The sequence below is a fragment of the Erigeron canadensis genome, chromosome 6, assembly GCF_010389155.1.
Source record: "Erigeron canadensis isolate Cc75 chromosome 6, C_canadensis_v1, whole genome shotgun sequence".
NCBI lineage: Eukaryota > Viridiplantae > Streptophyta > Magnoliopsida > Asterales > Asteraceae > Erigeron > Erigeron canadensis.
The window spans coordinates 36,108,556-36,126,551 of NC_057766.1; the positions used below are offsets into that span (position 1 = coordinate 36,108,556).

A 17,996-nucleotide genomic window follows, 5' to 3' on the forward strand; every position below is an offset into this window, starting at 1 on the left:
AAGCTAGTAAGAGTTTTCGTAAGTGTACTTATATAAAGGCAAACAAAGAACAAAACAACATACATATCTTTTGGTACTAAAAAATCATATTAAAATTACATATATTTGACGTCTTTAATTAAGTAATTGGTTTGAAAGCATGTATTTACATGCGCACAAATAGATTTAGAGTCTTTAGAACATTTATGATTTATTTTTCTAGTCAAGATGTATATATATACTAAAAAGGTACCCGCACAATGCGGCGGGGTAATGGTGGCGGTGGTGATATAATGACGCCAATGGCGGTGGCAGCAATTGATGGTGGTGAGGGTGGCGGTGGGACAACGATTGATGGTGATCATGAACGGTGGTAGTGTTGATGTATGTATATGTGTGAGAAAGAGAGACGTAAGTGTGTGTTTGATGTGTTAGAGTGATTAGGTATATTTTGAGAATATTTAAAAAGATATTGAATTTTTAAAATTAGGAGAAAACAATTCGTTTTATAAAAAGTTATAGAAAATATAATAAAATATAAGTGAAGGGGGAATTGAAATTGATGATTATTAAACCAAATCCTTGCTATGAAAACTATGATTTTATATATATTTTTTTTTGTCATTTAATTACTGATGAGATATTGAGATTCATTTCTCTTTTTCTTCTAAACTTTTAATATGCAAGACCATCATTTAAAATTTTGGTTTAGGTCTTTTTTTTTATCATTACTTTTTTTTTGAAAAACAGAACGAATAAATGACTAACATCTTAATTTTGATGCGCTCACGCCGGGTTTAGGTCTTCTTATGGTTTGAGAATTAGTCTCTACCTAAACAAACTTGTATGTGCGCATTAGTGTCTGGCAAAAATAAATAACTAAAATATGTCGTGTGTAAGGTTTTTCTTTTTTTTCTTTTAAGAGCAAATTTTATTCTACTTTTACTTTACTTTACTTTATATAATGATACATCATTGTTAGGATTTTAGTCTTATTTAATAGAGAAAAAAAAAAAGTTTTTATCACCCTACCTATACATGTGGGTTATATACTTGTATCAAATCGCAACCGATAAGTGGTTCGTGTCATCAATGAATGGAACTCACTCTTTGTGAGTATATTCGAATTCTACTCCCATTGTAAAATCACAATCAACACGTGGGAATATATAGGTCCATTTATAAAATAATTCCTAAAAGGGATGCACATAATTATAAATTTCATGTGAAATATATCAAGTAAGATGCAATTTCATGTGTTCATATATTTGGTGCATTATTAACTCATGATTAACTCCTATTTGGTGCACTAGTATCAACTTTCCATCATCTTCAACTAGCTATATTAAATTTTATGTTATGAATGGTTTTCGAATACAATGTTCATGAAGCAATAACTAATCAATCGGTTCATACTTCATAGTGTCACCTGTGGTTGTCGACTATACCGATCATTTTTGTAAGTATGATCATAAAGTACTTACTATATGATGTTATCGTGCAGATTTTTAAAAGTCTTGCACTAATTTCACTTTTACTTTGATCTTGATCATTGTGGTTCATTAGCTATCAGGACCAAACCCATTTACTATTCCCCTGCATAATGCCATCCATCGAGCAAGCGACTCACATGGGGTATAATGTTGGTTCTTGTTCAACGTTTTCTTCTCATAATCTACCAACCTTTTCCCTATGATTTTTTTAGCTTTAGATTGTGTGAGGATCTATGAGTTAGTTGAATTGTTTATTTGTTGGCCTCAATGTTTTAAATATCAGTATATACCGGTAATACCGTTACTTCGGTATAAATATCCCATTATTTTGTCTAGTATTTTAACTATTCAATATCGGCCCATATTTTCGATTTTTCTGGTATTTTCGATATTTCCGATATTACCATTCCAGAATTTTATCTATTTTCATTTTTATTAACTTTTTTAAAATAGTTTTATAATATTTTAATGTTATTTGTGAACTTTAAAACTTATATTTTGTTATAAATTACATACTTAATATTAATTTTTTTAGTGTGTTGTAATTCTATTTTGACTATTTTCATTAGAGTGTAATAGGTTTTGTAAGATTTTTTATAAAAAAATTTAAATTAAGTTAACTGTACTAGTCGGCAGTGACGGTACTAGAAAAAATATTGCAAGGGGGCAAAATCGAAACTTAAAAAAACGTTTACTACTACCCAAAAACGAGTTAAAATAAAATGTTCCGATGGACATGCCAAAGTGCCAAACAACTACTAGTTAACAGCCATGATCTAAAACTGCTTTATACAATTACGTAAGGAATAGTCATGTTATCTATACATGAAGCTTATACAAGTTTTACATTCATAAAAAAGACCAGCCATGTCAGTCATATTAAGCGCAATAAACTACTACATGGTTACTTAAAAAGGCAGAGGGTAACACCATCAGGTAAAAGTCAATCCGACTAAGGTATTAGCGATGACGTCGCCGTTAATACTCTGACACTGACAGGGGGCCCACTAATTTCTCGTTCAGATTTATCATTACAGACATGAGGGCCCACAGTATTTGTGGCGACGTCGCCGCTAATACCCTCTGTGGTGGGGTTACACATTTTCCCCTGGTGGGGTTACACATCCCGCTTAAAAATTCCTTAGCAACTGAGAATGACGAGACTTCATACTTTAATATTTTTTTCATTATCACGTTATTAAGAACATCTTTAAACACTTCTTTCTCAATGTATGTACCCAACCAGCCATTCATCCATTTATCTCTCATTTTGCTACGCAATCGAGTTTTCACAACCTAATGACATTATTATATATTTATATGATTAAATTCATGTGACTATGTGTGAAAGCATCAACAGACTAATGACATAAAGAATTTTAAGGGCGTATACAAAATACAGACTAATGACACAAAGATTATATTTAGTAGAGAATTATTACAATTAAACAAACCCCAAAATTTTAAGGTCAGTGAATTAATCAAAATTCCTAAAAGCTAGGGACCCTAAACCTAACAAAACAAAAACTTAGCTTGATAATAGTTGGCTAGATCACTAAAAAAAAAAAAAAAGAGTTGATAATAAAGTGTACATTATTGGTGTCTTGAAGATGCCGGGGTTAATGTAAGGATGGATGAATTGAGAAAAAGATGGGTGTAATTTTGTTTGTTGGATGAGACGGTGCTGACTACTAATTCGTGAGGTAAAAGACTAAAAGGGAAAAATTGTTTAGTTTTTTATTATAGCCAAATTATCATAAAACCTTACAAAAATAAAAATAATTTTTGTTTCAAAGTTAAGGGTGGGCAATTACCCCTCCGCCCCCTAGTAATACCGCCTTTGCTAGTCGGTATTTCCAGTAATATCGGTAATATTGGAAATAATCACAATATCAATACAACCAAAATACCGGTTTTTAAAATATTGGTTGGCTCTATTAGTTTTTGATATCGTGCATTCGCGTGGTTCATGGATTTTGTTTCATATGTTTATTGTGTGAGTTTTGTTTCTTTAAATTGCAACCAGGCTAGCAAAGTAATATAATGAATACAGTAACTAGATTGATAATTTACTTCTTATATTTTTTATCATTCGAAATTTATTTAAACATCAAACGTTATTGTTATCAATGTTAGATTAAATTATTAACCCACGTAATACGCGGGAGAACGCATAAAAAGTATTTCAATGTGAGACAAAAAATCCACCTGATCATATTTCAATAGAAGAATACATTATGACGAAACCCATAAACGTAAGAAAAATCTCTCACTTATGAATAATTAATTAATATTTTAGAATATCTTATACTTAACTTTTGTAGAAGATACACAATTTTATAAATTAATATCTAAAATGAAGGCTTGATAAGACACATATATATATGTTTTATATTTGACTATTAAAAAAACTCATGACATCTTTTTATATACTAAGACTTATCGATCAATCACAACTCTTATTTTTTTAAATTGATTTTTGTTTTTAATTTTGACTTTTGTTATTATATTTATGAATTAAAAAGTATGGGCCCATAAACCTTTAAGTATTAAATATATTAGTTAGAGTAAATTACAAAAACTACTTTTCCTATGGTTTGTTCATTTATCGTGAACCATCTATCGTCGAAAGTTTTTTATTAACCAATTTTATAGTGGTAAACTCTTACAAAAACGGGATCTCCTCAAGCTAAAAAGACAAAAATTGCCCTTTCAAATTTTTTATTTTATTCATTTAATTAAGATTTAATATGAAAAAATACTATCACCATCAAGAGACATTTATTGTTTATAAATTTGTTTGTTAAGTCTTTGCATAATGATGGTATAAATAAAACTTGTTTATTTAGTGTAATAGAAATATTTTCAAAAAGACATAATATCTTCGATATTATACAAAATCATTATCAGATTATTAAATTTAAATTACAATATATATATATATATAAAAGGACATATGTGAGTCATACATTTCTCCACTTTTTTCTCCTTTGGTATTTTTTTATTTTAAATAAAAACCCGTATAGAAAAAAATTTATTTATTTTTATTGTTTTTTCTACACTGGCTACTTATTGAAAAAGGACCGATGTAGTATGAATATAGTACGTGTGTAGCTCTTAGCCGAACAGGCGGAAGCTGTTCAAAGGAGCTTCGCCCTTATCATCATGAAATATATAAAGCGTTGGAAGCTAAACGTATTTGAAAATGGTTTGGATTTGATGAACAACAATCCAAAGGTGGTAGTGGTTGGATATGGTACGTCCTCCGCTATGATGGTGGTGAGGGTGATGGGGAAGAATAATAATATAAGTAATAATTAATATAGCATCCATCATTCTCAATACCATCTAACATTAAAATATAACAAAAATTAGTAATTTTTTTCTTTTCGTCAAAAGAATGACAAATTTTGACACAACATAAAAGTCATTGTTTACAAAATAAATTGGTTAAAATATTTTAAAAACTTTATAATTCCAAATAAGGAAATGATTAATCCTCTTAACTAAATAGGCTAAAAATCCTCTTAACTATGAGATGATGACATGTGAAAAGATCAGAGAGCAAGAATAGAAAAGAGAATGAGTGAATACCATATGTCACCTTCTTATAGTTTTAGAAATATTTTTAAGCTAATCTTTATAAAGATTTATCAATTTCCATCGAAATACAATTTAATTGTTTTACTTATTAATTTTCAAGAAAATATATTATTAATAGTCTAAACACAATTGTAAAATAAATGAGAAACATACGAAGATATGTAAATTTGGGATAAGACTATATGTAAAAGTTATGTTTAATTTTTTCTTTATCATGCTTATGTTGAAAAAATAATTTGAGTTGGAAATTTCTTTCATTTATTGACATTGTCACATTATAATAATTTACCGTTACAAATATGTATAATTACATTATGATTTTATGTATGTTACATTTAATATTCATGTAGCTTGTTGAATTCTTATGCAAAAGTAAAAATATATTGTACTATGTGGTCGATAATAGTAATCTTTTTGTCATTTACTTTTAGTAATAATAACTAGATTAATACTCGGTCGGTGACCAGGTAACCATGTAAGCTTATCTTGTATACTTTTAGATAACATATAGAGTTTGGCTATTGTTAAATTTGTCAATACTTGGTCTTACCCAAAATTCAACTTGAAACTGAATCCAAAAACTGGATTAAGATTGTGAAATATCGACTCCGGTAGCTCGCCAATTTGATTTTTTTTGCTCGGGGCCAGGTTGACTTTTTGGGTTAAAAAGGGAACCCGTCAACTCAAAAATATTTAAATTTATATAATTTTTTATTAGGTCAACCCAACAACACAAATTGATTCAACATCTCACAACTCATTTGGCTTGAAATCAACTCGCCAACCCATATAATATGAGATCAACCTACCAAGCCATCCAGTGTGTCAAATTGTTAGAAGATGTATTCTAAAAAAATGTGTAGTTTTGACTCTGATAAACAAGTTTTTTGTTTTATAATATTGATATCTTTTAGTATTATAAATGGTATTTACAACTTATAAAGATAAAATTTTACTAAACTATTTTAAAGTTTTCTATTATTTAACATTGAAGCTTATTATGATATATTGAAATAAATTTATCAGATGTCCCCGGAGGGACAATTGAGCATAAAGTCATGACAAACTTTAATAGTAATGAATTAATATTTATAAACTAAAATTTAAAAGCTTTTTTTTAAAAAAAAACTTTTTATTTATACATACATCTCTATCTATATTAACTAAAAGAGGATTGTCATGACATCATCATTTTATAAAAAAACAACTTATTTGTCACCTATTTTAGTTTTTTTTATTTACTTATGATTTCATAAACATTTTCCTTTTTGAATTTTATTTGCATTTTTATTTTTGTTATTTTATGAACTTTTAATATATATGATCTAAATATTTTTGTCATAACAGATTTTTAAATTATCCATGTATTATGCGGGTTAATAAGCTAATTATAAGAGATACTGTTTCGAGTTTATGAATACCATTGGAATGTCGCAACTTCTGTGACGAAGGTGCGTTTTATAAAATTTTTATTAATATGTCTGTTATGAACCCAAATTAATTAGCTAATTAATTAAGTTTAAAGTAACAAGTTCTTTCAGGAAAAAAAATCAAGCAGTAGTTGCGATTAGAAAGAAAATAAGTTTGATTTTCAAATTTAGTGTAAAAGCATATTACTTTTTCATTTTTTATTTAAAATTTCAACATTTTAAATTGAAATAGTAGTTGCGATTAGAAAGAAAATAAGTTTGATTTTCAAATTTAGTGTAAAAGCATATTACTTTTTCATTTTTTATTTAAAATTTTAACATTTTAAATTGAAATGAACTTGCTATGCTTTTTAATTCGTAATAATATGAATAGATAGAAGATATGACTGTAATCATCTATTTTGGGTTTTTGTATTCATGTTATTGTGGTATAGACGTACACTCTTTTGAAAATAATTTGCAATTTTGCATGTAGTAAATAATTACCATAATTATAAGAGTATACATTTAAGTTAATTATAATAAAATAGTTACTATATATAATAAGTCAATGTTGACTTTTAGTTTAGATGACCAAGATTAAAAGTTAATCTTATTTTCAATGGTTATAATTAGAAGTTTATTTGATTTTTTTATCTCAGCTCTACGGACAATATATATATATATATATATTAATATTACATATATATAATATAATATGTAATATTAGTAATAGTTAGTACTAATAATAATATATAATTAATTAGTAATTTTAAAAATGGAAGTTGATGTCATCAAAACCATCCAAAGGCAAGAATTAAAAATAGCTTTTCATCCAATGGTTGTAGTTTTTTTAAAAAACTATTTAAGGCTCTCTTTTATAATTATTAGAAGATTATTACCCCCCATATCTGATCAACTTCAAATTGAATTTTTTATTTATTTACTTTAAAAATTTTAATATCCCAAATGCATTTTACAAATATACTTAAATATCCAATTAAACATTACTTTCTTTAATATAGGAATGGGACGTAAACAATAAAAAGTAACAAAATAAGCTTCGTATATATATTGCGTATAGTAAAATGTAAACAAAGGTGGCTTTGGTCGAGGTGGTGATTACCTTATTTTTCATATTTCTGGTCCCTGGTTCAAATCCCATGAGTGGGATTAAATTTTTTGGTTGGATATAAAGCGTTGGTTGCTCATTTGAATTAATGGGTTGTACGTTCAAACCTTTTTTCTTACATTTTTAAAGTGCTTTTCTTTTGCCACGAATGAAGAAAAAAAAGAGTACTACAGTGTTTTTCTTTAGCCATGAGTCCATGAACAAAAAAAAAAGCAATACAACTAAGTTTTATTCTATTAAATGTTCCATCCATGTCTTTTTTTCAAAATCAATTTGCTTACCTTTTGAATTTGCACAACAACAGAACTTCATGGTATGCTACAACAAGCAACTGTAGTCTATTTTTTCAATAAAAAACAATTAAATCTTTACGTAAACTATATCATCGATTCATCGTCACTTTTTTTTTTTTTGTAACTAACAGTTCTCATGAGCTGTACAATGAACACTATGAAGATCAAATACAAAACTAGCATAACCATTAACGTTTCTTCGCAACTCTATGGATGGCCAAAGTAAACATATTTACGATATGGTGTTGGTGGTACCGTCTTTAAAGTGGGAAAACTCGGACAAACGATAATTCCGGCCCCGCAACGCGGGGCTTACGAACCTCCTAGTTTTCAAATACTCGTAATACATTGAACAAATATATAACTTCGTTAACTTAAATTTTGATTTGAGAATTTTGAGAATAAATTTAGAAAAGCTTGTTTGTCCTATTTTTGATATCGTTACGTGTGTCTGAGGCCCTACCACTGTTTAAGTGGATAAGACCAGGCAACGACGTCGTAAATATCTATATCCCGATTGTCAACATGATAAAAGGTTTAATGTCACACAGTCAATGACTACATGCCCCTTAACTTTAACAAATAATCAATTTGCATACCTTGTCTTTCACGAAAGCAACTTTCTCATTAAGATTTATCCGGTAACAACAGTTACGGACTCACGGTTATTTGATTCTTATAATTGTATCCAAGCAAATACTTGAAGTCGGATAGTTTCTTAAGTTTTTAAAAATTAAGAAAAACATAAGTTTTCAATGAAATGTGAAGAGCTTGAAAATTTCAAACTTTTTAGGATTAACAGACAAATTATAAATGAAAATAAGTGATATAGCTAACAACGTCTAACTTTCACAAAAACCCGAATTGCAGTGTTGGCCATTAGTAATTTAGTGTAAGAGATCTATAAAATTTAAATTTGACCTACAAAAATATTACATTTATGTTGATAAATACATAGTTACTATTTAACCTTTTAAAATTCTAATGAACCTATCATCTAAATAATTGTTACGATTGTAGAAATATTATATACTTTTAAATATTATTTCTTTCACAAGTGCATAATTTCATGAGGACGCTTTTTTATAACTTTTTCATGTCACCAAATATGAAGGCTTCATTATTAGTTGGAATGTTGAATAAGACAAGACCAAACTATAACCATTGAATATTTGAATTCTTTTGGAATCAAGAGAGAAATTCTTTATCCATACTATAAAGCAAAGGTTGGTATGTGTACAAAGTGGAACAACAAGGGGGGAAGCATGATTTACTTGGAAGTTAGAGGTAACCCAAATACAAATGTACATTTTTTGCTCTAAAAATCATCTACTCCTCCACTATACTTCACATTATATCACTGAATTCTTCAACCTATCAAGATTCATCTTTGAAGAAAATATGCTACAAAACATCCCAACTTGTGCTCACATATTCACTTCCAATATTCACCATCCCACAAATATCAGTGCTGCTACTACTTCACTTTTGCCCAAAACTCTTTTTCCTCCATCTGGGTTTGGTAGAAAAATCAACACGGGCTGCTTTTCATCAGGTTGTGTTGATGCAACAACTAATGGGGTTGGAAGATCATCAAGCATCAAAAGCTCATTGATTGAGGCACCTGTTTTGTGGGCTGGAAGAGTGTGTATCTTTTATGCACTGTTGAAAACTGGTTTGGCTGGATCCCCTTCTAATCCACTTGCCTCCACCACAGGTTCTTGATCCCTTTTGTATCAATTATTATGCTTTATAGTTTATACTTTATACAGGGGTCTAGTTTTATTTGATGTTTGTCTTGTTGATAAATATTGATTAGAACTGCAAAGTGATGGTGATGATTTGGGTTTTGCCAAGTGGTTTGAAGAGTTCAAACGCAATCCAGGTACCTTCAATAATCTATACTATTCTTTATTGAGTGATAAAACAGTAATGTATTGTCATATTGAACATTATCCACAAATTTAAAGTTACAATACATACATATACAATCAGCTTGGGTTCAAATGAGCATTTTTGTCTCAACCAATGTTTTATCACCAGATCAGTTATGTGTGATTTCTACATGTTTCTAGACTGGATTATAATCTAGATCCTGTTTGCATTACAGAGAAAGAAGCATCGGACAAAAGGAAGTTGGTTAGCAAATGGCACCCGACAACAAAAGGTACTCTAAGGCGAAACTACAGGATCCCTTCAAAATCCGAAGGGCGGCGTCTTCTCAAAGCCATAGCTTCCTTACTTTCAGACGATGATCACTTCAGAGATGCCACCTCCCACAAGGTAATTATTCATTTTGTGCAGGTTTCTTTTGTGAAAATGATCAAGCAACCATCTAATAAGTAGAATGCTGCTGCTCCATTGTATATGATTGTAGGGTTGTCAAATTAGAAGGGAGAGTGCTCATGGAGAAACCGTATGCTGCAACAATGTAAGGGCTTTGTTTGATGAGCTCCCGACGCCACATTTGGTTGTTGAGATTACTCCTTTTCCTGCTGGCCCGCTAACAGAAAGTGATTATGCCAGGGCTGAAAAGCTGGAGAAAGTTCTTAGATCAGGTCCTTCTGTATGATCAGCCATCTTGTATTTTATGCTAGGGATGAAAACTTAGAGAAAGTTAGATCGGCTATCCAGTTCTTTTGTATGATCGATCATGTGCTATCTCATGTAACAAACCAATATCTTGTACATATACATGATCTTTTAAGCACCGAAAATTTCCATCAGACGCAAATTAAAAATTGCATATGTTGATTACATTGTACTTGTGTCAAAATTTAACATGACACTGTGTATATATATTGCAAGATTAGTTGAAGGTTAAAAGTTTGAGAAGAGCAGTAAACACAAAAGTTGGAAAATGCATCTATAATCTATTCATTACATTGTAAATTGTGTGTCAAAATTTTACATGGCAGAGGTACTTTATGTTGCAACCTGTACACTTTCAAGTGAAAGGGTAAAAGTTTGAGAAGAGCAAACTGCCAAGGAGGATGTAGGCTGCACAATAGCCCCAAATCAAGTATCTCCAGCCCCTCTGAATACCAGGAGATGCCAATACATAAGAGGCAAACCAATATATGGGGGGGCTTGACGACAAGAACCGTGTAGCAACCTGTAACAAAATCTTATCGGTGTCACAACTTCTGGAATAGAAGATGATGTAGATGGCAGATACATACAATTATATTTGTTAGAAATGTGATACATGTATCAGTGTCATGAAGTGAGAACCTTGAGGTTAGGATATGTACGTACAGATAAAAAGGTGTATGACTCACCTGAACATGCATGACAAAAAATGCTGTGGCTACCATGAACCCCAAGTGCAAAACGAATGGTATGATGATAACTGAAAAGTCTCCTAACTTTTCAGTTGATACATTATCCGTGGAAAGCCTAGGAGGATCCTCTTGTTTAGTGTTATGTTTTCTCCTTCTAAGGACCTGATCTTCTGTTTAAAAAAAATAATCAAAAGGAACTTCTTTAAACCCCAAGGGATAAGTCACAAAACTATAGCAAGATTCATGCTTCAGAACCATACCTTGAACTACTGTTGATATTTCTCTATCTGATAAAGAGGTATTCTTTGTATTTGCTCCCGAGGAGAGAAGTAAATTAGCATCCCCATGTTTCTTGGGAGAAACTTGGAAGCCAAGTGAAAGGAAGACTTTAGGCTGTAGCTTCACATAATGGATAATTGAGCAGACTGCAATGGAGAGTATTGGCGATGCAAGAAGAAAGTTTGGCAATTGTTTTAGTTGGAAATATCGTAGAAAACCGACCCCCCTAAAGTTAAAACAAATCATAAACATTGGTTGATAGAAATATAATTTACATACACAGACATATAGAAGAGAAACAGCATACGCGTACCAGTAATGACTCTGAATAAAGTTGTACAGCAAAGGAATCTTTGCCTCACACCAAGGCCTTAATTTATCAGGATTGTGTCCATCACACAGGTTGTAGTACCCATATGCTTGAAATGCAACGAATGGAACAAAAACACATACACTACGCAAAATTCCAGATACAAGAACCTGAACTGCCAACTACATAGACAACACATATTATTATTGTCCAACAGAAGCACAGAATGCATTATTTAAGCAAATGTAAACTTACAAATGTGCTTCTTTTATAAAATACAGCTTCATAAGCTTGATGCATGGTCTGGAAACCAATATACCCTGCATTGAGTACCCCATTTGACCTCGCACATCCAGATAAAGCAAACCAGAGTGTTGCCAAATTATTTGCACCCAACATCAAAAAGTTAAGTCCTCCGATTGATAATAGTGCATACAAACTCTCAGAGTAGCTACAAAAACAGAGTATTGGTTTCAGGTGAAAATCTTTGAGCATTAAGTATTAAAAATTTAAAATGAAGATAAAAAGTAATACATGGACGAATAGAATATAGATGCTGGATTGAAGCAAAACAATATTGATGCTCTCAATGATGCCTCCGAGTCCTTCAGAATAATAACAGAAAGCCTTTAGCGAGAGAAACAAGAAAATTGTCAGGGAAAGAACATAACTTGTAATTGTTACGAGTTACCACTTATAATTATAAAAGATTTTTGAATCATTGTCAAATGTGTCATTATAAATATATACATCATCCGTAACTGAGAGAAAGAAAATTCAATAAAAGATGCTCGATTTAGGGTTTAAGACAGTTACCTATAAAGAAACAGTGCAGCAAAAACAAAAGAGATGTTGCTAAGAGCATATCCAGATAATGCCAACACAGCCCTATGTCCAACAAGTGGAATTAATGGCCGAAGAACTGCAAATTCAGCAACGACACAGCTTTTAAATACTAAGAGGGTCAACATAAATATACATAACTATAGTAACAATTAACAAGGAAAAGGTGATAGAAAGAAAAGAATATACTTCGAATGAGCAATATTCAAAGTTATAATTCCATGGTGTTTTTAATTCCAGTAACAAAAAATACTTGTATAATATTAGTATACTACTATTCTCTCCATTACATGGTAGACAGAAAATCCAGACTCAGACTTTAAATGTCAAACGGATTAACTTTTGGTTCTTAAACTTCCAAACAAATCCTGCTATTTACCTTCATATTGCTTTTTAACATTAACGTGAAGTGAATAGGGCCTTAGAGTTTTTACTCATGAAAACTTGACCAAACTTTAGTGATTTATTATAAACTACTTAATTCTCATATATGTTATCTGAGCATTTGGAAATCTTATTGAAAGGGCTAGGAGACTAATAGAGGTTTTTAGTCCAATTTTCTTTTAAAAGCTTCTAACCAGTGCTTCTAGTGGGGCTCAGAAAAACACCCTGCCCCAAAACGGAACTGTTGACCTAAACAAAATTTTGGTTCCACTAGAAGAACCGATGACCGGATTTATGCCTGCCATAAACCCCTAAATATATACAACAAAAAGAGACGGACGGCGAAATTATTCTGGATAAACAAAGTTTATAAATCATATCCGACCTATATGGGAAATTTATCCAGGCACAAAGCATGGAAGATCTAAACCTCATTTGCATCAAAACTTATAACAAGTAAAAAAAAGGGTAAATATCATGGCAGAGTGAATCTTAAGATTGCATCTAAAAGATATTAGGTTTTACACCCTAAATCAAATCAATAATTTTTTATTAAAGAAAAGGTGTAAATAGACCAAATTCAGTCACTGCACTTTTTGCGGGATATTAAGTACACATTAGTTTACAAGTTCCAAAATAGATCATTCGATACATTTTCACCTTCCATTTCTTCTAAATGGCATTTAAGAAAATGATCTGACAAAGTTAGACTACAATCTACTCATGTTACTTTACAGAGAAAAGACTTGTTCCAGTACAATTTTATGTATTTATTTTTAACGACATATAAAGATTTTTTCAATACTAGTGAGAGCATAGAATATTACAGAACATCAAGACCACCAACACCAAAACACCATCACCCCCACACTAAAACCCAAACTAAGAAAACAGTCCCAATCATTGACCACACCACGATTTGGAAAGCATACTCATAAATATCGTGGTGCACAAAAGGGTTTAAATGAATATCAATTTTTCACACGCTTCAGTCCCTATCATTTGTTGGTTGATAATCATTGATGATAGCAAACCAACCTTGAGTATGTCAAGATGTGATGGCAAAGGGATCTATTTTTATGGAAATAGTCCCAAATACAATCCAGACTCATTGATGTCTCTACTATAAATGAATAAAAAATATGTGCTATGGAAACTGCAGGTATGGTCCAGTATACTAGTGGCATATTTGAAAGTTGAAACTATACTTTAAAGTTATTAATTTTATTTTATCAGACTTAATTCTCACTTAGCCTGCAGGAAGTCAGATAGTGTGCTAGGCAACGCAAATAAGCTGCGCACACTAACTATTCCGCGCCTTGACATGTCTCTAGCAAGCATATATGGTTCAAGAAAAGACTTGAATTGTGTGAAACTTGGAGCTTACGCCTTTGTGCTGCTAGTTTTTGAATTTCATTTTGCAGAAACACACTGATGGATTGAAGTCTCTTCTCGATCCATAAGATTAGAGATAACAAAAATCAATCTACCTGTTTCTAGGCGACAGGATGCTGTAAGTACTAAGTAGCAGTAAGGGAGTCCCTCACATATTGGAAAACAAATTTTCTTTTCAATTACACTAAAAATTGAACTGCTGTAAATAGCAGTTTCTACATTTAAAGATAAAACTCCTACTGCTTAAGAAAATTTATCATATTCTAAACTATTGGCAGAACAGATTACAAAACTTTAAGCACATAAACGCCTATATCAAACTTAGAGTGCTTGCTGAAATGATCACTCTAAAATTCGGTCCCTATCACTATAGTCGTTAACATCATCGATATTAGCTAAAACGACATCGGTTACTCTAAGGTCTAATCCAGCCTCATTTATTCCTCTACTAATTTACTACTACTGCTCCTACTAATAGTATAAGTTGCATAAAACGTATAAAAATTCATGAATTTTAATTTTAAAAAAAAAAGGTTAAAAAGAGAGTGAATACCTGTTTGTGAGAATAAGGAAATGCAGAAATGATAGAGGGAGGAAGGCGTAAGTCTGTTCGTATTCGTAACCGCCGCATTGCGTGATTCGGATGAAGTAAACGCTGTCCCAAACGATGCCGTTTTCGATTGCGGCGGCGATGCGAGGAAATAGGATTGATTGGTGGTGGTTGGTGGAAGTAAGAAGACAGACAGGTGGGGGGTTAATTGATGCGGAAGTGTCGTAAGGGCTTGCGATTGATCTCCATATGATGGTTAGGGCTAGCAGAGTGATTCGTGATGCAATTGCCGTTTTCAGAATCATTTTTGTGTTTTGCGATTCGCTATTGTTAATCCTTCTTAGTGATGATCTCATCTTGTATCGTTTCTTTCCTCTTACTCGAGTCTTGTTAGCTCACAGCCTCACAGTGAAATGTAACGGGTTCCGTGGAGTCTTTGGTTGTCAACATTTGGGTTTTCCAATTCAATTATATTCTTTAATCTTAAATAAATACAATAAATAACTCTTTCAATTTCAATTCATTTGTCAGTGGATAATGATAAATCAACTTAATTCGTGTGCCTAAAGATATGCCTAATTATAAGATGGTGACATGTGAAAAAATCAGGGGCAAGATTAGGAAAGAGAATTAGTGGAATCTACATGTCAAATTCTTAAATTTTTATGTTGATTTTTCGGCATATGAGTTAAGTTGATTAATCATTTTCCTTTGCGAAAACATTATGAGAACCAATCATTTTTAAAAGGCCGGATATGGTTTCTCGCACTTCAACTTTTAATCAGTGCTTCTAGTGGGGCTCAGAAAAAACACCCTTCCCCAAAACCGATGATTAATATAATGACGGAGTGAACCAATGACCCGAATTATGCCTGCCATAAACCCCAAAATATGTACAACTGAAAGAGACGGATGGCGGGCCTACAAAATTTTATTCTAGATAAACAGAGTTTATAAACAGATCCGACCTATATGGGAAATTTATCCAGGCACAAAGCATGGATGATTTAAACCTCGTTTGCATCAAACCTTATAACAAGTACTGCAAAAAAACAAATATAATGACGGAGTGAACCTTAACATTGCATTTAAAAGATACTAGGTTTTACATCCTAAATCAAATCATTATTTTTTAATTTTAATGAAAAGGTGTAAATAGACGAAATTCAGTCACTGCACTTTTGCGGAATATTGAGTACACATAGTTTACAAGTTCAAAAATAGATCTATCAATACATTCTCACCTTCCATTTTTTCTAAGTGGTGTTTAGGAGAATGACCAGACAAAGTTAAACTACAATCTACTCATGTTACTTTACATAGAAAAGATTCATTCCAGTACAATTGTATGCATTTATTTTTAATGACAGATCAATGTATTTTTAACACTAGTGAGAATATTGAATATTACAGAGCATCAAGACCACCATCACCTCCACACTATAACCCAAACTAATAAAACAGTCCCTATCATTGACCACACCACGATTTGGAAAACATACTCATAAGTATCGTAGTGTGCAAGGAGGTGTAAATGAATATCATGATTTTACACACTTCAGTCCTTATCATTTGTTGGTTATAATCATTGATGATAGCAAACCAACCTTGAGTATGTAAAGATGTGAAGTCAAAGGGATCTATTTTAATGGATATAGTCCTAATTACTATGCAATGGAAGCTGCAGGTATGGTCCAATATACTAGTGGTATATTTGAAAGTTGAAACTATACTTAAAAGTTATTAATTTTATTTTGTCAGACTTAATTTTCCTTTAGCCTGCAGGAAGTCAAATAATGTGCTAGGCAACGCAAATATACTAACTATTCCGCGCCTTGACATGTCTCTAGGCTCTAGCAACCATAGATGGTTCAATAAAAGACTTGAATTGTGTGAAACTTGGAGCTTACGCCTTTGTGCTGCTAGATTTTGAATTTCATTTTGCAGAGATACATTGATGGATTAAAGCCTAATCTCGATCCATAGGATTAGAGATAGCAAAAATCAATCTACCTATTTCTAGGCGACGAACTGCTGTAAGTACTAAGTAGCAGTGAGGGAGTCCCTATCACTATAGTCGTTAACATCATCGATGATAGCTAAAACGATATCGGTTAGTCTAAGGTCTAATCCAGCCTCATTTATTTCTCTACTAAATTACTACCACTACTCCTACTACTAATAGAATAAATGAATACAAACTTATATAGGTGCATAAATATTCATGATTTTTTATTTTAAAAAAAAAAGGTTAATAAGAGAGTGAATACCTGTTTGTGAGAATAAGGAAATGCAGAGAGGATAAAGAGGGAGGAAGGCGTAAGTCTGTTCGTATTCGTAACCGCCGCATTGCGCGATTCGGATGAAGTAAACGCTGTCCCAAACGATGCCGTTTTCGATTGCGGTGGCGATGCGAGGAAATAGGATTGATTGGTGGTGGTGGTTGGTGGGAGCGAGAAGACAGTCGGGTGGGGGGTTTATTGATGCTGAAGTGTCGTAAGGGGTTGCGATTGATCTCCATATGATGGCTAGGGCTAGCAGAGTGATTCGTGATGCAATTGCTGTTTTCAGTATCATTTTGGTGTTTTGCGATTCGCCATTGTTAATCCTTCTGAGCGATGATTCCATCTTTGATTTTTCATCTTATTTTTTCTTTCCTTTTACTTAAAAGATAATATTTCTTCAGTGTCTTAATATAAAAAAAAATTCTATGACTTAACAGGGTTTGTTTTTTAATTTAATAAAAAAAAAAATAACTTTATACAACTAGCATATTACCAATGCAATATAGTGGTGGTTGTATTGGCAACGGCGTGGTGGTGGAGGCGGCATCGAATGGTGTAGATAGTTGATGTAAAATGTTAATGGAGATTATTTTGGATAAATGACTGATATTGTAATTTAATCATTAATGATATAGATAATTCCTCCATAACTTTTAAAGTGAGGGTTGTTTTATTTATTAAATAGTATAAAAGTATAGATTATGTGTATAGGGAAATTAAGATTAAGAAATAAAGATATTTTTGGTATAAAAAAATG

The 17,996-nt window shown here is 31.7% G+C and overlaps 2 protein-coding genes across 3 annotated transcripts; one reads left to right on the forward strand and one right to left on the reverse strand.

The window, feature by feature from the left end:
* The first annotated feature begins 9,248 nt into the window (after positions 1-9,248).
* LOC122603100 lies at positions 9,249-10,666 on the forward strand. The gene is made up of 4 exons (XM_043775715.1): positions 9,249-9,626; positions 9,729-9,794; positions 10,020-10,192; positions 10,287-10,666. Exons 1-4 carry the CDS (start codon positions 9,311-9,313, stop codon positions 10,479-10,481), a joined length of 750 nt encoding a protein of 249 aa, XP_043631650.1. The 5' UTR covers positions 9,249-9,310; the 3' UTR covers positions 10,482-10,666.
* Positions 10,667-10,750: 84 nt separating this feature from the next.
* LOC122603099 (GPI mannosyltransferase 2) lies at positions 10,751-17,600 on the reverse strand. Of its 2 annotated transcripts, none has more exons than XM_043775714.1 (8): positions 17,225-17,600; positions 12,599-12,704; positions 12,317-12,409; positions 12,038-12,233; positions 11,786-11,964; positions 11,454-11,698; positions 11,191-11,360; positions 10,751-11,024 (listed from the first exon to the last, which is right to left on the reverse strand). In XM_043775714.1, the coding sequence occupies exons 1-8, from the start codon at positions 17,580-17,582 to the stop codon at positions 10,857-10,859; spliced, it is 1,515 nt and encodes a 504-aa protein (XP_043631649.1). In that variant the 5' UTR covers positions 17,583-17,600; the 3' UTR covers positions 10,751-10,856. The 2 variants fall into 2 exon arrangements, with proteins under 2 accessions (XP_043631649.1, XP_043631648.1); XM_043775713.1 differs by having other exon boundaries at positions 11,191-11,363.
* Positions 17,601-17,996: the final 396 nt, after the last annotated feature.